The 27,935-nt window shown below is 36.0% G+C and overlaps 1 protein-coding gene across 1 annotated transcript; it reads left to right on the top strand.

Moving 5' to 3' along the window:
• Positions 1 to 230: 230 nt before the first annotated feature.
• LOC145772388 (uncharacterized) lies at positions 231 to 26,085 on the top strand. Its single transcript, XM_082584265.1, has 18 exons — positions 231 to 330; positions 1,319 to 1,384; positions 3,803 to 3,934; positions 4,773 to 4,934; positions 5,280 to 5,449; positions 7,550 to 7,648; positions 9,693 to 9,806; positions 14,667 to 14,803; positions 17,340 to 17,376; positions 18,484 to 18,633; positions 20,008 to 20,075; positions 20,422 to 20,433; positions 21,944 to 22,013; positions 22,908 to 23,321; positions 23,993 to 24,093; positions 24,226 to 24,298; positions 24,451 to 24,535; positions 25,115 to 26,085. Exons 1-18 carry the CDS (start codon positions 288 to 290, stop codon positions 26,083 to 26,085), a joined length of 2,904 nt encoding a protein of 967 aa, XP_082440391.1. The 5' UTR covers positions 231 to 287.
• The last annotated feature ends 1,850 nt before the right edge of the window (positions 26,086 to 27,935 follow it).

The raw sequence follows: 27,935 nt of genomic DNA, 5'->3' as shown, positions 1-27,935 counted from the left end.
GTCTTCCATTTTTGTTTGATCAGAACATTAATGATTACATTTGGAAGTAATTGTAATTTAAAATTTCAGGACAATGTAATTGTAAGGTAGGCTATATATTATAATTAAAAAATTTAATGGTGTAATTGTAATCGCAATGTATATAATTGAAATAAAAACTGTGTAGTCTATATACTTAATCCAACTCTGGTCAGTATCTTAACAAATTTGTTTTTTCTGTCAGTCATAATTGCATTAATGATTGTCTGCAAGATCTAAATAAAGTTGGTTAGTGTGCGAATTGAAAGATGGAAAACTCTCAGGGGGAAGATTTTGATTGCAAGAAGAACGGTTTGTTTTTTACATTGTATTACTAGTACCGTACTGTTTTAACAAATTTTTTGATTTCACATTATAAGTACGGTGCAGTTTTGTCTTGTCACAGAATTGACTTTCATGCTCACTACTACAGATCAATCATTGAACATCCATTTTATAAACAAAGGAAATATAAGATAAAACAATGTATATATATATAATGGTTTACTTTTAGGTGTGTACAATTAGCAGCATACTATGTTTAAGACAGCTCACTAGCGTTAGTATTTGTATGTAGAATGCACCTTGTTTACTTAGCTTTTGTCACTAGTTTAATCTTTGAAATTATTTTAAAAAGATTCAAAACTTTCGGCATGAAGTTTTACAATATTTTTTACTGGAAGATAAATCTTATTTAAATTGATGCATCATATATTTAATATTGTGTGTTGTGATTGTGAAGTTTATTTTTATTTTAGAATGACATTCTGTAGGAATCTAACATAATGTCACCTGGGGAAATTTGTGAAAAGTTTCTTTATTATTTCAAAGGACATTGAAAATTAACTTATGTATATATAATTATATATTGTTAGTTTTCTGATTTAATTCAGTATTCACTGTAAAAACTGTCAATGTGTGATGCATATCTCTCTACTCAATGGTGTTATTTAAAAATCATGTTTTTTGTTTCTTGAACTACAACCTTTTTGTTTCTTAAAAAGTCTTGATTGGATCTGGCATTTTCTGTATATGCTTGCACTGTCAATTCCACTTATTTTATCTACTTACTGCACATTTATTTATTTCTTTGTGCTTTTCTGGTAGATTGTTGTTACTTTTGCATCTTTTTATATATTAATATGCTGCAACGGCTGGCTATACTAAACTTGTATATATATATAATCTTTAAAAGCATGAACAATGATTATGATTGTGGCAAGCATATGCATTTCAACAAAATTATTTTGCTTGTTGTTGAAAGTGCATGTTTTCATTATGTTTTTGTTTAATTTTGCAGCTCTTGCTATGCGTTTGCAACAGAGACGCCCACGTAAGGTTTTGGCAGAGCAAGGCATTATTCCTCGTAAGTTCTATTGGTAAAGAATATTAAATAAGAAAACTTTATCAAAATGCAGCCAAGCCAATGTTCTACATTCGACTTAACACTTTTCTGAAAGTAGTCTCATCAATAGCATTTTACAACATTTTCCTACCTGCAAAGGCCAAAGATCAAGAGACAGCCTTTAGAACAGTGGTTCTCAACCTTTTTGTCTTGGTGGAACCCTTTTGGTGCTTTCGAAGCGGTCGCGGACCCCTAAAAATTTGTATTTGAAATTTTGGTATATCGCGTCTCCTTATGGAATCATATGTTACATAAGTTTCGAAATAACACACTTAGATAAATTTGCAGAATTCGCAACGCACTTGACGATTGATGAGATTGACGAAATTATGTTATGAGCTAATGTTAGCACACAGGATCAAACATCAGTAATCTATATGCTCATTTGATGTTTTTGTATAAATTTTGTCAAAAGTTAATAGAATACTTGCAACCGTTAAAAAAAATTCTCTCTTTTTTCCTTTGCAATCAATATTAATTCCTTATATTCACAGTCATTGCAAAACTGTGAGTGGTGATACTGATAGACTGCTGGCTAACGTATTGCATTTTTAAGTTAAACATTGATCGACAATCCGCTGTCTCAAAAGAATTAAGTTGAAGATAGCAAACATCACCTTATTAAAAGGTTTAAGTCATTTATATGATACTTTTTAGTTAAGAAACCAAACTTTTGTGCAATGTTTGTTGGAATTTCAAACGACGCACTAGTGCGTTGCTATTGCAACTTATAGTTACAGTGCTATTGCAACTTACAGTTTGAGAATCACTGTAGGCTAATACAAAAACAAAGCACAAACAATTTTTAAATTTTGTTAATTTATCAATCATGCTGAAACCTCGGAAACTTTCTCGGACCCCCTGAAATCGCTTCACGGACCCCTTGGAGTCCGTGGACCCCCAGCTGAGAACCACTGCTTTAGAAAGACCGCTTTTACTACACACATTTCCATTTTCCAATTTACGTTTTTCTGGAGAAAAAATTAAACTTGATATAAGGTTTCTAAAAGCAAAGACATTGGTTTGTCTTACAAACTTAAGTGAAGCTACCATTAAAGCTTTAAAGTTCCAAAGCTTCTTTGGAAATTGGCTATCACTTTTTATAACTCAAACGTAGAACTTGGGCATTTGTTTCATTGTTTTCTAACTCATGCAATTCTGTACCGGTAACAATTATATATTGCTTTATGCCTCAAGATGTCATTATGTATCATTAAATTAACCTTCTCGACTCACGCAAGTGATCGAATCTGAATACCACCCCGGACAGCAAAATCTGTCATTTTTTTTACATTGATTCAATGTCTTCAACGCTGAATCCATGTAAAAATGACGGATTTTGCTGTAGATGGGACAGTGAAGTTTTGGCTAATAGGGCTTCAGGATTATACACTGTGAATAGGAAAGCTGTGAAAACTCAGACAGTAGCATTAGCAGTACCAGTCAAAATGTGACAAATCAGACTATACCACCAGAAGCCATAATAATAACAATTAAATGCATCTGCTAACAGCACTATAATGTATTTATCGTTTGAAAATTGCAAACTTAAAATGTTTCTTCACCAATATTTGGCTACGGTATTTACTGGTTAATCACATGTGTTTATTGACTGCCAAATACAGTATGGTATATATTATGTTAAATCGGTTATGTGATTAAACAGCCTGTGTATGTAACAATGTATTATTACATTGATGAATCTATCCATTGTTTTATTGACACAAGAGATGTATGATTTTACTGGCTTCTTTTACTTTGGTGGCGTTTAGACTTAATTTAAAATTGGTTTGTCTGCATGAATATTACTTGTAACTACTGTAGTGACATACTTCTCAATCAACTTTTTGCTTACCTGATTGCTTTGGTTAAATTCACATTCGGGGTTAACTACTTACTAATATATTGTGTTGGCTGGATTTTTTTTTCTACAAATGACAAGAGCATATTCCCTTATACTGTATGGCGTATATATATGAAATGTTTTTTTTTTCAAAACTACACTTCCTTTAAAGTTATTACTTTGATAATGCTCTTGCAGTTAGAGTGGATAGGTATATATATGCAGAGTTGCATAGCAAACATTTATGAAGTTTGTACCATGCTGTTTTATTTTTCTAAATGTTTATTAAAAACCATGAGTGGTTGCACATGGTTTTCAAATTTAATTTTTGTGTGTTGTGAGTTTTTCTAGCACACCCCATGTGATCTACTTTTGCTATGGAAAATTGCAGGTTCAAATAAGTAGGCCTACATACCCTATTGGCTTCTTGATCTGTGCTGTTTCACTAATTACCTTGTTTTGGCCGTAATGCACATTTACTATCACTAGCAATAATTTGATGTCTACTTGTTGATTTTGGTATGATTTCTTTGCAGCATTGAAAACGCCAGGAGCATATTTTCCACAAATTCAACGACTGGAAAGAGCTCGAACACAAGACTTTCTCAATCATGCCATACAGGTTCGGCCAGAAAGGGATCTTCTCATTCAAAAACACATCTTGGAAGGTATAAATATTTGTATTGGTTTCTGTAGGTATTTTTAAGGTGAAGTTTTTCACTTTGTGATCTTCTATCAAACTATATTAGAAATTAATTTGAATTTTAAAATTTCTTTAACATCGTTTCAATCACTGGTTTTCAATTTTGAACAAAAGTATACCCAAGAAATTGCACTTTTTGAAGAGGTGAATTAGATAAAAAAGAATGCATGATAAATTCTTGGTTTTTGACCAAAAAAATCTGATATGTTTAAATTTCCCTTTAAACGTCTCGATCATTAGGTGGTAAGCATAGAATTGTTAAGAAGTGCTTGTATCCAAAAAAATAACATGGACCTCTCTTTTGCGTTACACTCAAAGAAACATTATGTTCTTGTAATGCAAAATGATGAAATGAAGACATTTCAATTACAGTACTACTGTACTGTATCTGTTACCTGTGTTACTGTTTAAATCTATGTATGGCATCTGATTTCTATTATGTTCGGTTTTTTACTTTAACTAGAACCACGGATCTGAGCAGAGAGAAGCTGTAGAAGCAACAAAACGAAACGTAAAATAGAATCAATCTAACTTAATTGGGTTCTTCAATAATTCCAGTAGCCTAACAGTTAGCAACTAGTTAGTAAGTAGCAGTTAGAGAAATGTGCCCATGGTGCATGTACAATTGTACATTTTAGTGTTTTCAAAGTTTTATCAATGACAAGCTGACTTGGCGTGATGAAGCTACATGCTTTTTGCTCACTCTATTATGCGTGCGTAACTGTCATTGATTTTACCAAAGTCTTAATGTTTCAAATTTCATTTTAGGCAGTCATGCTTGCAATATACATATTTTGCTCTAGATACCAGCGCCTCCGGTTCCATAGTTGCTAACCAGAAGGATCTCAAGAAAGCGAAGCTTGTTGATGATTTAAATGATAAAATTGCGCTCCGTCCTGGGGTTTTCGAGCTGGTTGAGCGGAATATCATACCAGCTACTGAAGATGTACAAGAAGCACTTAAAGGTGAGGGAACGAGCACCAACTTTTGCAAATAAGTTTAAAACTTGACTTGCTACTGTGAACGTTAGTAACTTGTGTTTAATTAATTTTGATTTATAAAAATATGTTCAATTCTTCAACTTTGACTCATTTTCAGAGTGCGATAGCTGACTACTAATTTTCATTCATCTCTTTGATTTTAAAACATAACCTCAACATTGTTTAAAGAAGTATCCATTGGCGATCAAAATACCATGTTTAGCATATTCAAATATAATTTACTGTATGTGGCTGTTAAATATCTGATTGATCAAATCAAACTTAAAATTTCTAAACTTTTTTTTTATTAATGGGAACACTGCTCCTCAGGTGGCCACCTTCAGTATAAGAAGATCGCTGATTTTCTTGAGGAGGATAGCAGTGATGCTTTATCTCCAGAACAACAACCTCCTCCCACCGCCAGCCCTCCTCTCTTCCAACTGACAACATCTGGAATCACCTGCTCACTAACTGCAGTACAAGCACCGACAGTTTACACCGTAAGCTCGTGAAATGGCTCTGTTTTAGCGTAATACCAAGTCGACAAATCAGTCTTTTCTTACATTGATTTAACGTCTGCAGACTTAAATCAATGATTTAACGTCTGCAGACGTTAAATCAATGTAAAAAAGGCCTGGTTTGGTGGTTGAGTAGAAGTTTAATGCAAAATAATTAACTGTTTTTGTAAATTGTGATCAGCGTTGGTTGCTTGCTTTATCCACTGCTATATATTCTGCGACTGGTTACATAATACATATATCTATCAACTGACATGATAGACAGAGCTGCCAATCAAGTCTATCCCCATGATGATCTCCTCTTCGCAAATATTGTGGAACTTACTCAATGCTTAGCGCAAATCTAAATAGAGCAACTTTTAGTAAATAAAATCCTGTTTCACCCTAAGTTTTGAAACATTTTTTTTACTATTAATCTTTTTATGATGTCGCTTTAAGGCAGCGTTTACCTTTTCTGACCCCTAACTATCGTTAACATACAACTACTACAGTGCCGGCAAAAAGTTTAGTAGAAGCCAAAATTTTGACATGCTTTCAGATCGCTGGCGATATACTTTGTAATGAAGTCTCTTGTTGTCTAACAAACTGTGCTGCTGTTTTGATTCTGGATTTGGTATTTGACTTTCATTTACCAATAAAAATTCAATTATAATCACATGTATTGTAAGCGAATCAACTCTCTTAAAACAGCAGCACAGTTTGTTAGACAACAAGAAACTTCATTACAAAATATAACGTCAGCGAGCAAAAAGCATTGTCAAAAGGAAAGCAATGTAAAAAAGGTCTCGAGAGTCTGTTCACACTCTGCAGTGGAATGCTTCAAATGGTGTTGCCGGAGTCTAGCACTCTAGCAGGCTTCGAATTTGAGTTGCAAGAGACGAATTAGCAGGTCATACACTGTGCCCGGTCTGGTCCTCCATGATTGTCCAGGAATACAGTGAAGCTATACTTGTTATATTCGTCACGCCATTTGCGAATCTGCTGATACTGGCAGAAAGACAAAAAATGCAGAAAAGTAAAATGGCATTTTTTAAATTTAATTGCATGCGTTTAGCACCCCCTACAGTCTATTCCAGCACCCCCGGTTAAGAAACGTTGCTTTAAGGTGAAACAAGCTGAAAAGTTTTTTTTTAGACAGTATTGATATTAGTTACTTGGACTTTCTCAGCTTGGCATTGAGCACTCTTTTGTTGTGTTGTTAACATTTCTTGTGTTTAAGTTCTCCAATGCAGTTTGAATGAAAACTTTTTTATATGATATAACTCGATTTGAAACTCCATGTAGTTTCACATCAACTTAGTGTACTCAAAACAAATCTTTTTTTAGCTTTGTTTTTATAAATCGTTTACACGGTGGTTTGCAATAGCGAACCATCCAGTTAGTCTGTTTATTTCTACCTTGGGGCAATTTTGTCAGAAGCAAAAGACTTTTTGCTGTTGAGAACTGCTTAGCAATCTGTCATGCAGACGCCACAAACCGAAAGGACGATAGCCTATGATTACTTTATGTAACTCTCTGTGTTGTTCATTCTCTTGTTGTGGTAGATTTATTGTTGTTTGCTGATGATTTATTGCTGATGTAATTATGCTATTAAAAGGAATTAACTTACTAAGTTCAACATACCTGCACTCACTGTAAATTATTTAGCTATTTGTTAAGAGTTAAGACCAATCTTATTGTGGGCAGGATTCTGTTTTTGAGCTAACATGATTCAAAAGGACAAACTGTTTTATTACAGATTTTTTTCTTGCAAGCTTTTCCATTAGGAAATTTAAGTTCTTTTGGTTTTACGCCAAACCTAAAAGCATTAAATAGAATGCATGGTATAGCAGCACTGGACGACGCTATTCTGGTCTGGCTGGCTCAATACTGCCCTTAAATTTAATGTATCTGTAAAAGGTTGGTAAAGGGCAGAGCCCTCGACCCTCGCCTCGACCCTTTTGAGTGGCGAAGAAGATAAACGGTTCATAAGAAGAAAAATCTGTCTTTTACGTAGGAAGACGAATTTAAGTTTTCCAGTTCTGTTCAAATAGTTCTTTGTCTTCTGCAGAGTTGTCAGCTAACTGGTGCTGTATTTTTCAGACGAAAAATGACGCTTCAAGTGCAACACGGTCTTCCAGTAGCTTATCGCTATTTACACAGAGCAACAGTCACCCGTATCTATCAAGGCAATCTTCTAAGGTACTTACAAAATGTATTTTTGAATAAGCTGTATGTTTTTTTTTATTCATAATTTATATGATATTAATTTATCGACTATTTACGCTAACCATTCAAAAGTGATGTTAATTTCATTAAAAATGTTTTACAAGAATGAAAATACTTAAGTCACACACTGATGCTATATTTTGCTTTAAAACAGTCATTTTTCATCGTTTCTGCATTGCTATAAAATTCAATTTTATTTTGTCATTCAAAAAACGTGACGTTCACCTACGATTTGAGTGCATTGGCTTTTGCTGACACAACAACACGCCTTCAAAGTAACACTGTTGCGGGTTGACCAACACATGGTTAAAACATGACCTCAAACAAATTGACGAGACCGTTTAATAGACTTCCTGCACACAACCAGCAGGTACTTTCTCTTTGTTCCAACGACTGTAGACGTTGCATTGACGCAAAAAAGGAGGATTTTTACCAATATTGTCTGTCACAGTGTGTATACAACCCACACAATGATATAGGCTCCACGTTGCACTGTTTTCTCGTCAGTGCAACCAAAAATCAGTCCTTTCTTGCATTGGTTTAACGTCTTCAGACGTTGAATCATGGTAAGAAAGAATTGATTTGCTGACTGGAAAAGTAATCACTAGCGTTGTTGACGTTGTTTTAAAGATACGCTTTTACTTTGAATGTTCCGTTTCGTTGCACTGGTCCAAGCGTAGCTTCTATGTTTTACTTTGCTTTCATACAGTTTCAAGTCAAAATCGTTTCCCTGTACCTTGAAGTTTTATCCTCTATTGGTGTGCCGTGGACATTTGCATCTCAGCAGCTTTATACAACTTTAGCTGTACGGGTGCAATCAATTTCGATATAATCTGCTCATGTGTGGACTATGCAACCACACGAAAGCGTTTTTCTGTCCTGTCTCGTGTTTGACAAAAAATCGAATAATTTTACTGTAACCCACGCAAAAAACTTAGTTCTTTGTGTTTGCCAGTTGTGGTCAAGTGCTAGATTAAGACTGGTGTAGCGATTTTACCACTCGCGTCGTAATCTCAATGTTTGTTTGAAATTTTCAAAACTTCACTGTAACTAAGTGAAGTTAGGCTGGGCTTTGAACTTCACTGTAGCTGTTGTACCTGATGTTGTAATTCAAATTGTTGTTTAAGGCCAAATGGTGTCATGGCTGCTGAGAACTCTTTCTAGCTTGAGGGCTTCGCTTCATGTTCTTGTGGTATTGATTGACGTATAACTCCTGTTTTATAAGACGTCCTTTCAAGTGGACTAGAGTCACTTTCACAACTAACATCTTTTGCGTTGTTTCATGTCACGTTAATTTAACGTTATCTAACATCAAATCAGTGTTATGATTTAAAAAAAAGTGGAGTTTATTTTGTCCCAGCTCATTTCAACAGTTGCCAGAAAACTTTAGTCAACCGAGACAGTGACCTTTATGCAAAGCACATATTGCCCTGTTCAGTGATCAACCCCCGCGTTCAGTTGCAAAGTTGCGTTTTGCACGGCCATAGCTTTGTCATCGCTTCTCATTGACAAAGAAATATCTCATATTCTGCTTTCCTAGTAGATTTTTCGTTTAGTTACGTTGTTTTTTTTAATACTATTGTTACCAGTGGTGCACTGTATTGCAGAAAAGTCCCTTTTTGAAGCTGATATAATAAAATCTACTTGGAAACGTGAAATTACTACTTGCGTAGGGTCGTTATGAACGAACGCGGCACTGGGCTATTTATTGACTGATTACATGCCCCCGGGTTGACAACAACATGTCGCATGCGCTTACAGCCGGCAAAATCAGCTTTTTTACATTAATTCAACGTTTGCAGACATTGAAACAATATATATAAAAAAGATAAGTTTGCTGCTTTGGCATTTTTATTTTAATACCACTTATACGCTCACACTAAATGCTGTGTTGTAATTTTATTTTACTTGTCTTCCCTTCATAGCAATCATGCATCAACGACCAACATCTCGACGAATGACTTTCATTCATTCATGCACTTAACAGAACACAATGTCTTCTTTATATTTTTTTAAGGGTTCCAAAGTGGGTCAAAGTAGCTTAATGCCAAGGATGGTAAACTCAAGAAAGAAGAAAGATAAACCAAAGTTTAAGAAGTTCAAATATCACCAATACGTTCCGCCAGATCAAGTATGTATGTGTCCTTGCGACGTTAAAGTGTTTCGTAAAGACATGTCAACTCGAATGGTTCCGCCACTTCTTCTTGCAATTTTACCGCACAGATCAATGGATTTTTGCTATTAGTGAAACTGAGTTTTGGATCATGTTTAAAACATTCAAAGTCATGTAGCTTAATTTTTTTTTTAAGTATTTTTGCTTTGTCAGAACTTGACAGAAGATGCGAATTTTAAATCAATTATTTGTATTTCGGTGTTTCATTTCAACATATTTTTCACAATTTACCCATTAATTTTCATCTTTTAAATGAACTTTCCATAATTCTGAGGAAAGCGTTTGCATCTGACTGACGAAACGTTTGCATTGTAGAAATTTCTCTTTTGCAACGTCTTATGATCCAGTACCCTAGATTTGTGCTTCAAGATAGACAGTAGAGTAGTAGACACAATAACAGCTCATAAACGCGAAGATGTTTTTCATTGTTGAACCGTTTAGCTCACCTTGAGGGTCACTTGCATCGAAGAACTATTGATTTTCTAGAACTTAAAACCGCTTTGCCTGCCTTAGGCAAAGCCTTGTTTTTCAACTTGACAACGCAAAGACACTCGGGCAACAAATAGGTTCGTTTTTTACATTGATTCAACGTCTGCAGATGTTGAATCAATGTAAAAAAGGATTGATTTGCTACCCGAGACAGGAAACAATGTTTTAGCTTCAGATTCTAATCGCAACTTCCGAGTCTTTTGTCATCACAAGACAAATGTATCAGTTTGGGTAGATATTGCTTGATATCCGGCACACTCTTACTTTAGGCTATGTGTCCCAGATATGGTTTAGTTGTTGCACATAGTTGACAGAACTTTGTTTACAGACAAACCGATTTATTTGTTTATGAACTTGTGTGTCACAGTCTGAGCTGTGTCTAGTTCTGTGCAGTCTGCTTTGAATTACTAACTCTCACGAAAAGCTTATTTTTGGAATTTGTCGTCGTTTTAAGTCATTTTAACCGCATACAGCCCAGCTGACAACATGGGTGGTTTTTACTTTGATTCAACGTCTGGAGACTGGAAACTGATGATGCAAAAATAAGATGTTCCCACTTCGTCAGACGGGCATTGTTGCCAGTGTTACTGCCCAGACAGAAAAATCTGTCATTTTTACATTGATTCAATATAAAATGACAGATTTTGTTGTCTGAGATCTTGACAAATAAGTGGCAGATTACACAGATTCACAAATGATCACAAATTTCCTTTGGGCTGCTTAATTTGGTAGCCAGTTCATTAGTTGTTTACTTGATCAAGGTCGTATTTAAGTTAAGTGAAAACAAGTTTAATTTTAACCCTGGAAATAGAAAAGTTGTTTATGTTTTACTATTTATAGAAACTAACGAAACACACAGCTCTGTCTTGGGCTTGTGTGTTCCAGTGAAAAGGCACTTAAAGACACATTGACGTAACGATCTATCTTAACAGGTTGCAAGCAGTTGATACCTCCCAAAAGTATATTTTGCAAGTTTTTGGCACCACTCATTCACATCTTTGGGTTCATCGAGTTACGGTTTTCGTTGAATTGTACCTGTGGTTTCAACAATATGTGCGAACACCATTTCTTAACACAGTGGTTGCACTTTACCTGTGTTAGTTGATTTGCACTTATTTAAAGTAAAACATGACCTCTTCTTTCACATGTGATTTTACAATTCAACTTTCTTGGATTTTGGCCATTGTAGCAAAACGCCGAAAGCTTGCCAGGCTACTCTTTTCTGGCATGACTCATCCTAACCAACAATATCTATTTTTTTAACATCTGCAGACGTTAACTTAATGTAAAATGGATGGATTATGTTAACTGAGATACTAGCTTGAGATATCCCAGTTATTATTATCCTTTTTACATTCATTCAACGACTGCAAGCGTTAAATCAACGCAAAAATGGCAGCGTTTGCTAGCTGGCATGTTTTTGTGGGATGTTAGTGTAACGTAACCTCTTTGTTGATGGATTGGCATCACAACTAAGTTTGCGGTTTGAGTCAACGTCGATGTACGAACATTATCCCATTAATAAGCTGCGGCTAAAGCCTTTGTCGTCTCACATCGATTATGAAAACGATACATATATATCAACTTGAACATCACAGATCGTATCTAAAGTCATACCGTGTATCAAAGCGTTGTTTTTCATTTTCTACGCCCAGTGTGCACTGATTTTTAAAGGAATTAGCCTGAAATCACGTACGACTGAAACGTGGTGCTTTTTGTGCCACTGGTGGCTTTCCAAACGTTGAAGAACCAGACCGGAATCACCAAATTCTGTCCGCTTGGGAATTATTACTTTTTTTAGCTATCGAAAAAGAACTATGGTTTTTGCAAAGTGGCTTCAAAGAAACTTCAAACAAACGTGCACTTAATTTTTGTTTTGCAAGTCTTTTTGAATAAAACAAGTTTGGTTTTGCTAAGGATGGGGCCAACTTATCCTTTTTCTTTTTCGTACTATATGAATTTTGCAGACTTCCAGAAACGCTTCGTTTTATAAACCAATCAAGCGGAAAGCTTGGACTGTACTGTAGCACGAGTTATATAGCAACTATTTACATTGCAAATACCACCATTCAACTGTTCCTTCCAAATTAAATTTATGTATCGCTTGTCTTGTACCAACGATTTCGCGTTGAAAAAGCTGTGTACATACTTTTAACTTTTAATGCTTGGTTTTGTCGAAGAAATGTAGTGTTGCAAAATGGCTGCAAAAAGTGATGTGGCAGGTTATGCATTGAGAAAAACTTAACATTTTAATTTTTTTTACAAGAAACTCTCACCATCAGAGTAAGCAGTAAACTATTGCGATAGCATCCAAAACCAACTACCCATATCTGCTCGCGTCAATCGAACGTTTTGAATTGTTAAGATAATGTAAGAATGTGAATAATATCCTTTCGGCCCTCAAGAAACTTAAAACTTACGCAGTCTGTTCTTCACTTTGTTCGGCAACTCGGCATGATTTATGTGAAGAAACTCAAGCCATTATGAGTTGAAATAATGTCAACGAGTGAGATTAAATTGCTTCAAATTTTGATCACTTATATCCATTTTTTTCAATGTCAAATTGCTGTTAAATCACGTTGTCTATGCGCAACAATAATTTACTATCATTTTACCTTCAGTAATGTATGAACTGGCGACGTATTATTGGTGTTGGAGTAGCTAGATAAACACTTTGTTTAGTGGGCTTTGCTAAACTTCCACCTTACTCTAATTTTCATAGTATAATAAAAGGTCGAGTCTTTAGTTTTTCTAGTATTCGTTTTTTTCACTATGACAGTTCATATTTCTTTAAAAGTAATATGCATTTTATTTTTTAAATTTCTTTTACTACCCCTCCCCCACTTGATATTGTTCTGATGAAACATTTATCCCGTCACTGGTGTTTAAAACGCAAAAAAGTTTCTTAGAAACTTAATTCGAAACAAAATTATTCAAATTCCTTTTAGTTTTGAACAGCTCTCATCTTCATTAACTTGCCAACGTGGACCATCACACACTCACATTCAATCATCTTTTTATTCTATTCCCCAACTACTGATTTTACGCTGCACTTTTTTTCCTTTCACACCGTTTTACGCAGATCTCTTTAAGCAACGAAATAAGTTTTTCACTTTTTCGAAATACAGATACTTTTTAAACCAGAGATGTAGCCTACTGTATAGGTATCGGCCAATTTTGGAGTATCGGTATGGCAAAATGTGGCCGATACTGTCACCCATAGATTCTGAAAACGTTTATCAAAACAAAATTTTCCAAAATATTTTTGTAGTATTGTTTACTTTTTGCACTCAATAACGTATAAGACTGTTTATTTTTGAAGTTGTGACATCACCCTGACAGGGAAAAACTGAGAAGCCTAGCTAGAAAAAATCGATCTTTTTTTTACACAGAATCAAGGGTCTACAGACACTGACTAAATCTTAAATGGTATGAGTCACATTTGTTTTACCGCGCAATCTCTGGGAATCTTAGAGTGACTCTTTTTACCAAAATAAAACTTGTTTCACTCAAACTCGCTCATTGTTTTTTTGTCTGTTTCTGACCTTCAGAAATTGCTATTTTTTACATTGTTTTTAGTCTACTTACCATACTTGATGCATCATGTTTAACACATCTATTCAATGCTGCTTCACAAAGCCAAGTTGAAATACTTGAAATCAATAATGGAGTGGCACGGTTACAGCCATTCAGAGCAGTGGTGCTTTTATTTTCAATCACTAAGCTCCAGGACTGCAAGTCAATGGCACTCTTGTCACAAAAATGCTTGGTTTTGATTGACCAATGGAAAATACAAATTGGTTACATGTTTTGGTTAATGGATACCATGCAAGCGGTGGGTTAACGCAGTGCATAAGGCGCTCACTTTTTCTATTTGTACAATCTTGGCATAACTTCCAGCTAAAGCTGTTTGTTGAAAAACACCCCTCACCTCGACCCAGGGTGTAATAAATTTAGTAGGTATGGGAAAGGCTGCCAAGAGAAAGGAACTGGCCGCCCAACTTTGCTTGATGGCGAAGACCTAGTGTGATACAAACCTTATCTTATCCCTCGATGCTTGATATCAAGTGAGATGGCATTCAGGTTTTTCCATTTGTCTATTCTTTTAGCCGTCAGCATAATGAGTGGTTGACGGATTGAAGATCACATGATAAAGAGGATGCAGTTATTTTGTGTGCAAAAGATCAAGTGTATCGAAATAACACCTGTCTTTGTAAGCAATAAATCCATGTTTCAGTTATGTGGTGGTGCTCAAAAAGACATGCCGTACTTCTGAGAAATGGGTTCTCATAGTGATTACAGAAATTTATAATCTTTTTTAATTTTCAGCAAGGGAAGCCTAGCGAAAATAAACTTCCTTCACTGCACGATGACACCCCGTATGCAAGGCTGCTCGAGCAACAGCAAATGTATCTTCAATTGCAAATAATGAACAAACAATATTCAAATCAAATCAACACTCAAAGGTAAGATTATTGTAAATATTTGTGTTTTTAAAGGAAAAAAAATCATTCGTTTTTTAGAGAATGGCTCTTTTATGATTTGATGTCTGAGTACCTTCGGTAAGGTTTTAGTAAAAGTTTCATAATACCTAAGCATTTTTTAAACATACTGCAACAAAACCCTTGCCCATGACTCAGAGCAAAACAAATACAGGATCTAGAATTGAGCTTTCAAAGCCTGTACTTATCCCTGAAACGTTCTTACCGTTTGCTTCAGAATACTTATATATACAAATATATAAAGGAAAAATTTTAATGAAATTACAGGGTTTGTCTTCGAAACTATAGGTTGCATGATGCTGTTGTTATAATATCTATAACCAGTCCTGATACGTACTTATAAGCAAAATAACATACTGACCAATCCAACACACATTGTGACTAAAATATTTTACCTTGTGTCTTGATTCAATTTTACTGCCGGGAAGCAACTTTCCAAAAGGTACCATTAAAAAATCCCCTTTGAAGTTTGTTTGGTAATTACAGAAGAAAAAAGAGCAATAATGAAATGACTAGCCTATCACCGCCCTAACCCTCTGCGCCAAGTCAGCCGAGGGAAAACGAATGACTTAATTTAACTATAATTTCCGTTTTTCTCTTGTTTCGCAAAGGGGATTTTTTAATGGTACCTTTTGGAAAGTTGCTGCCGGGAACGCGTTTTACGTCATGTTTTTATGAATGAACTTCTAATGATGGAGCTTTTTTCACTGGCCAATCAGACACAACCCCTTTTTTCTAAAAAGACGTTACTTTCCTTTACATATCAAACAAAATAACACCACAATCCAAGGGGTTGCAGTTGGCATATCTGATAGCAATGCCGCAGATACACGGCTAAAAAACAATTGCTGTTTCTCTGGTAGAAGCGGTGTTAACTGCGAGAAAGCAACTAATGTTTCACAAAGCTCCAACTGAAGTAAAGCACATTTTGCAAAAGTGTCGTTCATCAGATTTACGTAAAAATTGTAGAAATGCTGTGGTTGTTTCTTTCCCAGTTAAAGGAAATTAAATATTAAGCAAAAGAAGCCTTGGTTCCTCGAATAGAAGGCAGAGAAAAATGATTTAAGTAGTGAAACGTCACTTTCATCTCTTCAATCATGTGACTTTCGTGGTTGGCTTATTGACGACGAATGACTTTAACCATCTGTATTTTTATCGTACTGGTATACCTCAGTTTTATGAAAGTAATATGTTGTTGAAGTTAAGCTTGTTTTGTCGTATTCAGTCTTACGTCCAGTAGTTCAAGATTTCGATTAAGTGAACGGGGTAAGGAGGTCAGCCTTTAAGTCTCTTGCCAAAGACACAACCGCGTGCTCTTGAGCGGTGTTGAACCAGCCAGCACCCTCTCTAGTGCCGTACCAGACCTCTCGCCATTCGGAAAGGCAGTGGAAGAATTTCATTCTCATTGTTGCTGCAAAAAGGCTTTGTGCGATGGCATGCGTTTGGTCTTTCCATTTCTCTTACAAGTTAATGTAGTAATGGAAACTGGGTAGCCAGTTCTATCGACTTTTGGCAAATTAAACTTACTTTGCTTTGGCAAGAGTTTTATGGAAAAAATAGCTGTGAAAACTTACCGCTTTTTGTTACGGGTTTTCTCGGTGTAAGGCTAATGAATATTTCATACGCTTATATGTTTTAGCTAAACTAATTATCACACTTCCTCTTTTATTGTCATTGATTAGCCCGTTGCTCGTGATAATTAGTAGTAATGCACCATTTTACATTCAAATCTGTATCTACGTATTTTCCCATTTGTACCATTGATGTGAAACTTTTCGTGCTTTTGACGTTAGATGTCGTAGAGATTTTTGTATCCAGATTGTGCAAACGCAAGTATATAATAATTCATATGCTTGTTGCGACAGCGAAAGTACTTGCAAAACTAAAGTATCAAAATTTTGTCATGCAAAATTACATTTCATAAACTTTTTATTCTGTTATTCGTCAATGATAATGCCGCTTTTGCTACGTGATATAAATTAGTTAACTCTAGCATTAATTTTGTTCTACACAACATTAATATTGACCCGTTTAATATTGCACTTTTAATGCGCTTTCCTTAAAGGGTAACCCGTATTTAAGCAACTTCAAATTTGGCCCATACACATTCACTGTGCACTAATGAGGTGGCTTCCCCGGCTGGTCTTTCTTTTAAACCATTGAAACCATACGCTATCTCTGTGCCGCTTATTTACTATTACAAGCAGAAGCCAAGGTTTTGTTAATGTTTATTACACTACCTTTCAGAGTTTAACATTTGGGATGTGAGCAAAACTAAAAAACTACGTATCAGAATACCTCTTGTTTCTCTTAATGTTGAAACTCTGCTCTTGTTACTCAAACAGCCAGTAAGATGATGCCAAGAAACCAGTGCCTCTAAATGCATTGAAATGACTTATGTTACAAAAAGATTGGTTGAAATCATGAGTTGGCGACATTTTAAGACATTGAAGAAAATAGTGTTGCCTATGAATTTATCTATTTCACTTTGATGTTTCAGGTGCTCTGAACCTCAAACATCGTCATTCAACCAACAGGTAAAAAGATTTTTTCCAGTTTCTTGTTGACTGTTCGGTTAACGTAATTCGTTGCAACCGTTTTCATTCATTTGTGGCTGTGAAAAATATTGTGAGATTGCATTTGCGTAAGAAACGTTTCAATCCTTGCAATCGTACACTGAATCTTACCGATTGAAGAAACTTAGATAACATATATCAGCTTATGTGAAAAAATATCTGCCGTGACCCAAAGTGGATACATGAAGTAATCCTAATCTTGAGATTACCTGTTGTGTTCTAATCTCTTAACTTTGGCTTGTGCTGGCCTTTGTAGCAAACACAATATCAGCGAGTGGTGTCGTGTATCACTCAAAGTTGGCTTTGAGCAGATCAACTCGGTTTCTTTAGCTTGTCGTGACTTTGTATTGACTGTTGTTTGCTTCATATCACGTTACTTTGAATGTTCTTTACAATATATATATAACTAAATACGTAATCTACTTCTGGCCCGTTGTCTTTCACTGCTTCCTTATGGATACAAGATACTTGACTTCAAGATGTCAAAATATGACGTAATGCCTAATTGTTGGAAAAAGTTGATGAAATTTTTAAAGTCTTTAAATCAATTTATTTCATCCAAAGCATGCGTAAAGTTACTAAAATAACAATTTCCGAAATTATCTTGCAACAAAGCTCATGTCTCTGGCCTTTTAGGCTACCTGTTTCTCTCACATCGATTTTATCCCTAAAAGCCACTTAGCTAAAAGTGGTTTTTAGGGATAGGAGCTAAAAAAGGATTTAGAGGATGTAGAGCTAAAAACATATCCATTCCGATAACTGATCTAGGATTCCGATCGATTAGACCAAGTTGAGGTTAATGAGACCAAAGTCATTGGACATGCCGTGCAGGGCAAGTTTGATTCGTTTACTTTGCAGAAAGTAATGGAGTTTAACTTAATTTTTTGTTATAAAAAGTGCTCGCCTGACACTGCAAGAAAAGAGAATTGCCAGCTATTTTATCGCTTTTGATAAATGTCTAACTTAAATGGAAGCATCATCCCAAGATAAAGTCAACCTTTTTTCTGTCATTTTTGTTGTTTGTTTAACATTCAGCTTTTAAAAAAAAGCGTTAATTTTGTGTTTCAGCGCATTGTGTCCCCACCCCCGGCGCCCCCTTTCACTCAAACCATGAAACTAGAAAAACCCCGAAATCTGAACACTCCGCTGACCCAGAGCAAACTTGATGAGATGAAAGTCTCGGAGCTCAAAGAAGAACTCAAGTTAAGAGGTCAAAAGGTCAGTACGTCCCTTTTAACTTCAACCTGAATGCCTGAAGGTGGTCATGAAGACTGGCTTCCTTGTCTTCCAGTCCATTAAATCTTTAACTACTGGACGTAAGCCTGGATGCGACAAAAAAACTGTGACCTAACTTTCAGAAGTTCCAGTTTTGACTTTTAGTTGCTCTAAATCAGGGGTTCTTAACCAGGGGTTCGCGAACCCCGTGGGGTTCACAAGGAAATTTCTAGGAGTACTTGGATGGCAGTTAAGTTTTCATGTGTTGCTATTATTTAACATCCTATGCTAGAGAAAAATGTGTGTTGTTTGAAAATTGTACGTACATTCTTTGCCTGAATTTGCGTTATTGTGATGCAACAATGCGAAATCCAGGCTTTGCCAGCATATATGAGAGTGTGCGACGACACGTGTGCAACGATTTTCCCACTGATTTCTCTTCGTGGTGCAATCCTTGTCATATTGTTATGTCACAGACACCTGTCAATGCTCAAGGATTGCCCACGAGAGGTCTACTCTAAATAATTGAGTATAAGCGAATAACACAATAGGTCAATAATGTTTTCTTCAGATGAAATTTAACAAATCTAATCCAGGCAACGTATCATTACAAAGTTATGACGATTTAAAGGCACCTGTCACTCTTACACTGACATTAGGCAACAAAATTCAATTTCAATTAAAAAATATCAAACACTTCGCTTTGAAATAAAGGCAAGAAAAGAAAAGCAGTTAGTTTTGTCAATTTAAGTGCGATTAACTCAAACTTGTCTGGCAGCCCTGCTTAAAAAACTAACTGGGCTCGACTGCTGGCCAACGTTCAATTTTTATTTCAAAAACTAAGTAATTTATCATTGAAAACTCTTGAGCTGGTTTAATTAAATTAGTTTATATACCGAGACAACACACACTAACCCAGAAAAGTTCAAGAAAAAAATGAATTTAAAACAATAAATTTTAGGACAACCTTTGAACCGACAATTTCAAAAATCTTGATATTAAAATGTTCGCAATCAATTATCTGCTTCATTTTACTAAACTTAGTTTATCTCCAGGTCTCAATCATGAATCCAGTTTTTGAGCCAACGTTCATTGATATCAGCAATCAACCGCTACCAGGATAACAATCAGCATACAGTGTACTGCAACAGCGTTTCTTATCATCAGCAACGCGCTATGCTGAAGCGTCACCGAACGCAATGATTTTCATAAATGAAGCGGTTGATTTTTTTTCTTGCGTTTTTTTAAAAGTGGTGAATCGGATCAAAAATAAAGCGTACCGTCACCAAATACATGCGTTAATGTACTTTAAAACTATTTGTACCTGTCGTGAATTTTCAAAGTTTTCACACAAACTAAGTATTCATTTTTACTCAGGTGACTGGGACTAAAGAGATTCTGGTTGAAAGGCTGAAGCCATTTTGTGTGTCATCTGATGGTGTTTTGTAAGTTTTTGTTACTTGTTGATGTTTTTCATGAATATTTATGTGCGACAAATTGCAAAAGTTTTTCTCTATTGTTTGATTGTTCTCAGTCGCTATATCTTTAAATTATTCATTTTTGACTTATTGGAATCAAGTTTCTGAATCGTTTTCATTTTATTTCTTTAAATTTTTTATTTTTACTTTGCTCCACAAAAGTCATATTTGTCTTCATCAAGACAACCTAAAACCATTGCAAGGTTTTTTTGTCTAAAATTTTTGATTATACAAATCATAGTTTATCTCTCAACAACGGTTGATTGTTGTATAATAACCTCCCTGACAACTTTCCTTAACTGCATGTTCTCAGCCAATTATCTCAGTTTTGACAACGTTGGTTCGAGTAAATTTTTCTCAACAGCCATTTTTACGTCTTGTTCTGATAGACTTTGTTCTAGCAGCTTATGTATTCATATAACCAGTAGTCAGGGAATGGAAAGTGATGGAATGGAATGGTAGGCACATTTTGGAATGGAAGATGAAAAATGGAAAGGGATGAAAGATTTGAATGATGGGCTAGAAGACAATCTTCCATCATTAAGTTGGCACAGCCAAGACATATGAAAGTTGTGAAATAAATTGAGTAAAAGTTTCCGTTTGATTACGTTTTCTAAGCAGAAATATGTCGATTTTTTTCGTATTGAACCAGCGCGGATGTTGGCAGACGTTTGTTCAAGGAAGTGAAATCGACAATATTCACACTTTGTGAGTAGACAATGACATACTTTCACTTAAGTTTAAACATTTAAATGCATCACATTGAAGCACCTCGCTCTTGAATGATTCTATTTCTGTGAAAACTTGAACAATTAATCAAAGAGTGAGAAACAATGACATTATGTGGCAGCATGCAAAGCGCTTAGAAAACTAAAACGCAAACTGCAATGATAAAAAATAAACCAATTAATCAAATTTGTTTCAGTATAGCTTCACATACCGGTGCGGTACATGGTAGAAAATTAATACATCGAACACATAACCTTTATCCATATGAAAGCTACACCGTGGAGTCACCAAAATAAAGCGTAAGGTTTTCTTAAGTCAAAGTTTTCCTCAACCTTAACTAAATCTTAAGCAATAGAAGAGCGAGTATGCTAGCATAACAATCACCAGGACAGCAATCACCGCAAAAACGAAATAAAAAAGCCGCCACTTCTACGCTACCTCAACCTGCGAAAACTTGTTGACGATACACCTACAAATATTGAAAAAAACAAACAATTGTTTACGTGATACTTGCACCCCTGATGATTCACATCAATTGACAGAACAGGAATAGCAGCCACTCTAACCCATTCCACCTCGCTGTTTTCTCTGCACAACAAGTGTTGAAGTTGCGCCGAAACAAGACCATAGATTCTTCCAGGGCTGTGCAGTCGTCAAGTCGTAGGGATTTTGACGTGTCCGGAGTCGGCCAATTATAAACCTAGAAGTCGGAGTCGTATATTTTTTGCCCGATTCCGCAGCCCTGGATTCTTCTTGTAGTTGTTAGCTAACTTCTAACACCAAACAAAACGTACATAATCCTCATAAAAGTATTGCTCAAAAATTTATAGCTGAAATTTAGCGACAAAATTTGCAGATGGAGAACATTTTTGAGATGAAATGAAATATTTTTATGATGGAATGGAAGAAAATCTCAGGATGGAAGATGAAAAAAAAACGTCTTCCATTTCATTCCATACCCTGCCAATAGTTAAACTAAAATTTGCTTTTACCGATAACGTATTTTTAGCATGGAATCAACATATAAAACGCTGCAAGCATTTAAAAAGGAATAATTCGTCCTTGAACCTTTTACGTTTCAACTAACCATTGAAAATATTTTACAGCTTGTCTAATCTTGATGATGGCAATTCTAATTTTTCAATCGGAAGCACCTCAATGTTGTCTGAAGTAAGTGTAGAATGTAAATTTTTAAATGACATTGACTATCAGAGACAATTTACAGGGTGAACAGAAAGTCCTTGAACTTTGTTTCAATCTTTGATTAAACATAATAAATGTCACTTGAAAATGCCATTTAAAATGCTAATTATCTTTGCTAAACTCTCTAAAATTTAGGTCTAGTTGTAAGCATTATTATTGTAAGGTCTAAAATGAGCCATCATTCAGCTCCATCGCGCTGGGGGAACCAACTCTGATCATTAAGTTCTTAAAAGTTGCCCACCCACCGTTAGCATGTTGTGAATGAATTTAAAGAACTTGGTACATCTGAAGATCGTCCTAGGAGAGCAAGACCTCGCACTGCTCGAACAAAGAAAGTGGTTAAGGCTGTCCGAGAAAGGGCGAGGAGAAACCCAAACAGATCCATCCGTCAAATGGCCAAAGACATAAATGTGAGCAATACTGCTATAAGAACCATTGTGGAAAAGGATCTTCGGTTGTCTCCTTACGAGATGAGAAAAAGGCAGTTATTTACACCTCTCCAAAAGCAAAAGAGACTTGAAAGAGCACAGATTCTTAGAGAACTGAAGGCAGGCATTGTGATACCTTTTTGGTGAAATTTTATTTATTTTCTATTAATAAATCTTTTATAAGTCAGTCCAAGGACTTTCCGTTCACCCTGTATTAATACAGAAAATTGAAATTCCATACTCTTTTAGGTGTAGCGAATGCGAAGGACATTGCAAAAATCATTTTCCTTATAGTTTTTTAATATTTAAACATAGTCAGGTTTCGGCCTTTTTACATTGATTTAACGTCAGCCGACCTTGAATCGACATAAAAACGGACTGGTTCATTGGCTGGGTGGCATGCCTTTCCAACTAAACTGTATTTGCGTAACGTTTTCAGGGGAGCTTGTCAAACGGTGGCCAATCTGTCCACCCTCCTACCACCACGTTGTACAGCGTGGCTTCTGCAAGCTCAAGCAACAGCGGCTTGCAAACTGCTTTCCCCATCGACCCCAACACAGTGCACAGTCACAAAATGGCCCGGATGCCAGCTCCTGAAAGGCACAAGATAGTTTTTGAACAAGAAAAGCTCACAATGCCAACGTGGCACCACGCGGAAGACCCCCATGGGATGCAGACGGTGACAGCCCCTAGCCAACCCAACCACCCGTTCATGGAGCAAGAATTGAGCAAAGACAAAATGCTGGAAAAGCAACAAAAACAGATCAACGACTTAAAACGCATGGTCGAGCTACATAGAAAGCAGCTCCAACAGCTGCACAATCATAAGCCTGCTACAAAAGAAACGGTGCAGGTTAGAATTTTGTGTAATAATTTTTTTTATGAATATTTTTTTGTCAGCTAGCTGTCTTACCTTTTCTTGTTTTGGAGCAGTTGCTACTTTTAATTTTCTTGTGCCGATGACTGAAGACTGTCATTGTACCACAATTGAAGTGTAATATGATGTAAATGCATATACCCATTGATGGGTATATGCCCTGGGTATATGTATGCCCTGGGATGCAAATGCATATACCCTTATCAATGGGTACATGGTTTTTAATATGGTCTTTGGTGCTAGTTTGTTACTCCCTATGCATAAAGAAAGTTTTTCAATCACAACATCCAAAAACCCAAAAAAGATTATGTTAATCAACGCGCTGGCTCAAATTGTAAACAAGACTCCGGCTGAAGTTAAACTTTTGCATAAAGAGACATTTCCTTGCAATTTTTCCCTCTAGCTATGAATATCAAAAAAACATCAATTAATGCAATTAATTTCAACTGAGCTTCTTCTAAAACTACTAAAAAAATCAAACGCCTGAATAATTTTGAGCAGCTGACCCGATGACTAAATGTCCCTTTACTGCTTTCAGCTGCCTGTTGTGTTGTATGTGTGATGGCAAGTGTGCTGTATGTTGTCACAATGGGTGTAAAATAAAACATTATTATTACCATACAAAAGTCTGTCCATATCACAACCAGATTGTAACGAAGCCGGTGGAGATGGCGCACCTCTCGAAGACTCTGTTCCAGTTTCCAACTTCGTCCAACACTAATCACAGGTCGACTGGGCAACCAACCAAGTAAGTATATTTCTTTCTCCCTTTCTTGCATGTCGCAACATATAGCTGCTGTGCTGTTGTAAACTTCAAAAGTAATCTGAGCAAAAGATAAACAATCGCTGCTGTGGTTTTTAGACTTTGCTTTGCTTTCAGCAATCAACTTCCGCCAGAATCCGCTCCCAATAGACAAGCTGTAAACCCCCCAAATTACGAGCAAGCATTTGAGGTAAGCTTAAATGTCATTAGATTTTGTCGCAATCAGTAGTTTGTGGCGTTAGGCAATGTTATTTTTAACCTAACCGCAAGAGTTGTTTTACAAAATTATGATTTTTCCTTGAAGTGTGTGAAAAGAACAACAGCGTAAATTTTTGAATTCAGATGATCAATGGCAGCGATAGTACACTTCCACAAGATGGCAGCAGAGACATGGACGATCTTTTTGAACTATTAGCCGCGAACGGAGGTAACTAAACACATGACATAATGATGCCATTGTATTCTCTTCGATTTCTTGTTTAATGGTAAATTTACTGCTGTAGCTTTGTTCAATCAGAACTTAACATACTTAATTATTTAGTATAAATTCCAGTTTTACTTCAGTTGAAATCCAATTTTCTTTTCTCAAGTTTGGCGTTTTAAGACTAAGCCATAGTCTTGACGTTAGATACCGTTAAACATTGCGTGGTGTATCTGTAATGTCTAGCCCACGAATCTTCCTCTTTGTTTATGATGACTGAAATATTTAGAAAATAAAACATGTAAATGTATACCGCGAGATAGCAAGCAAGTTAACAAAAGTATTGTAGAATGCATTTTGTATTAAAAAGTTGTGCGACAGGAGAACAAGCTTAAGGAGCACGTGGTAAATGAAGATATGTTTGAGTAATTATATAATTAATGGGATAGTTATGGTGTGCCTTAAAATTCATTTCTAATTGACAATGCGGTCTTTCATGTAGGTCTTCTGTATCTAAGCTGGTTTATGTTGTATACATGTGTTGCGTACGTACGTATATATTGATGTGTATATGTGTACATGCAGATATATCTTCCCCACCGGTTGTGACCCGAGTTCTCCTGAACGACCATAACTCTTACCATGGGATCAACGTTCGTGCTGGAAATCCTCCGAAGTCTTATCCTCTTCAGGCCGAATTCGTGGCCCAGGAACAATCCCAGCCACAAAGAGAAATTCATCAAAATCAGATAAACAAGATACCTCTGGAGTATTTGAACAATGGTGGCATCCAGTCGGACTATCCTCCTCCTCAAGCTGGTAGAGTCCCGGACTTGACAAAAATGCTCGTGGACAGCGCTGGGGATGCTCTGATGGATACCTCCAATTTTCCTCCAGCTCAACACCAATATCCTAACGTGAATCTGGATCAACAAACAATCAATTATTCGCGAGGGAGCGCGCGAAACAGCATTGACTCGGGAGTCATTTACACCACACCTCATTATTCTCCGATGGACACATCCAACATGGACAATGGAAATCATATGATAAACGATCTTCGTCTTTCCTCCTCATCCATTGACAGTGGTGAGCCAACACTGAACACTGTTAGCCTTTCCCCATCGGCCACTCCTCCACGGCTTAAACATCCTCAAAACACACTCCTGAACCATAGGTCTTCCCCAAAGTCAATCTACGGCAACAGCCTAATTAAATCTGCATCCCAAGAACTCCTTTCAACATCCCAAACTGCATGTGTGGATAACAATTCTATGAATAGCGAATTGGGTTGGTTAGACTTGACTCTGGGTTCAGCAGTAGGGGATCCACCATCTCCTGGAAACCCATTTGAAACTGTGGGGCTTGATGAACAGACCCTCTACAACTCCCAGCACAGCAATCCGGTTTCGACCCATGGATCCCGAGATGCTGACCTCAATCTTTGTTTAGGAGGTACATCCGGGAACCTTAACTACCCTCCAACGTTAAATAACTTAGATCCCCAGTCTTGGGACCATTGGGAGGGGTTATTAAATTCCAATTATAATGCTTAAGAGATTTAAATTTCTATGATAAAAAAAATCCTTGAATCAATGAAAAGTAAAACATTGTAGCTTGTCGCTGATTTGGGGGTTTAGATCTTTGTCAAATGAATTCAAATAAAGATTTTTATCATTAACAACTTTCAAGTTTCATAGTTTTTCTCGGACACCTTTTTTTTTCCAGTTTGCTGCCACAATTTTATTAATGAAAACAAAGTATAATTTCAAATTTTTTACAAAAGATTTGAAAAGTTAACATTTTTCTTTGTCTTATTTCTGCATGTGGGATGTGATTATGCTTGTAAATATGCAAGAATAACCATTGCTTCCTTTATAATCTTTGAAATGATACAATTTTTACATTGAAGCAACGTTGTCACGTAATTTTATGTAAAAATTGTAAAATTTCTATAAAGCTTAATCTGTGACGAATCAGATTTGTTGTATTAATTTTCGCATTGATTCAACTGTTTTTGTTGTTTTGTCAACCAAGTTCTGTCCAATTTTTTAAAATGGCGGCCAAGGTTAGGACCAAGGCCCCACGTTTGAAGATGGAAATTGCCCCACTTCTAATCCCCGCCTTATTTGGTGATTTGTTCCATGATTTACTCACTGTTTTTATGTATTCAGCACACAGAACTGTTTTCAAATATACTTCATGGTGGGTATTTACTTTTGCCTAACACTGAAGCACAGACAATCTGGCACCAAATTTTATCCGTTAAAGGAGTAAATGGCATTTTTATAATAAGCGAGGGGTGAAAAAAAAACTTGAAGCCCCCTTGTCTGCCTCTGGGAGTCATCTGCACACCGGCAATTTCAAATATAGAGAAAGAAACTTGATTCATGAAACCTCAAACGAAAATAAAACATTTCTTAGTAACATTCTCATTTATCAAACGTCTATAAAAGTACAATAATATCAGAGAGTGCTGCACCACATTGATATAATGAAATTTAAAAATGACGTTAGACATTGAAAGTCTTACACGGTGCCAATCTTTTATCAAACAGAACTGTTCAATTTGGGCACATTTCAATACATGTTGTATTCACATAATAATAATTTACGATGCTATTCATTCAAAAAAAAAATAATCGATTCATCTCTGTTTTTTTTTAACTGTGTTTCTTTAAACTTTCAGCACTGTAGGCTACGTCCAACTAATCACAGACTTCATACATGGTCCATTCGCTTTAAATTTGGATAAAAGATGTTTTTTAGTATCTGATACCACTTCTACTGTACGTCATAAACTAATTCTACTTTTTCTCGTTCTAATGACGAGTAGGAATATAATGATTATTTTGATTTACTTTCTACTTTCAACGGTGCATAACGCGGGTTATTAATTCTTCCTAAAATTAAACGGGGAAAAGTAAAGCTACCTTGAAAAGTACAAGTCAGATTGAACCAGAAACGCAATGGCAAATAATGTCTCTCGTACATAAGTATCAATTGTTTTGTTTTTCCTTTACGAAACCGGAATTCTTGATCCACTCCTAGATACCAAAATGCCACCAGAATAGTTAAGTTAATAGCATTTGAGTGAAAATTTAATCTCTAAAAATTATTTGAAGTAAAAAGGGTCACTGGCAACCCAGGGATGCCCTTCGTATATAGTTTGCACTAACTTAAGTTTGGTAGCATCTGCACCTTCATTATTGAAAAAAGTGGGGTTTGCGTCATGGATAAATCGGAATGTGTTGTCTTGTTATTTTCGCAGTTTTCGTTGTTTAGGTCAGCTCAACCTTATGCATAGGAACCAGTTTAAACCAGGTCTATTTACGTTGACAAATGTTGCCTTGTCGTTTGTTCTACTCTAAAAGATTTTCTCCCAGCTAAAATAAAATAGTTCTTC

Source organism: Aplidium turbinatum, chromosome 6 (assembly GCF_918807975.1).
Source record: "Aplidium turbinatum chromosome 6, kaAplTurb1.1, whole genome shotgun sequence".
Classification (NCBI taxonomy): domain Eukaryota; kingdom Metazoa; phylum Chordata; class Ascidiacea; order Aplousobranchia; family Polyclinidae; genus Aplidium; species Aplidium turbinatum.
Note: the sequence above shows the minus strand (reverse complement) of the source record. Positions and strands in the feature narration are given on the sequence as shown.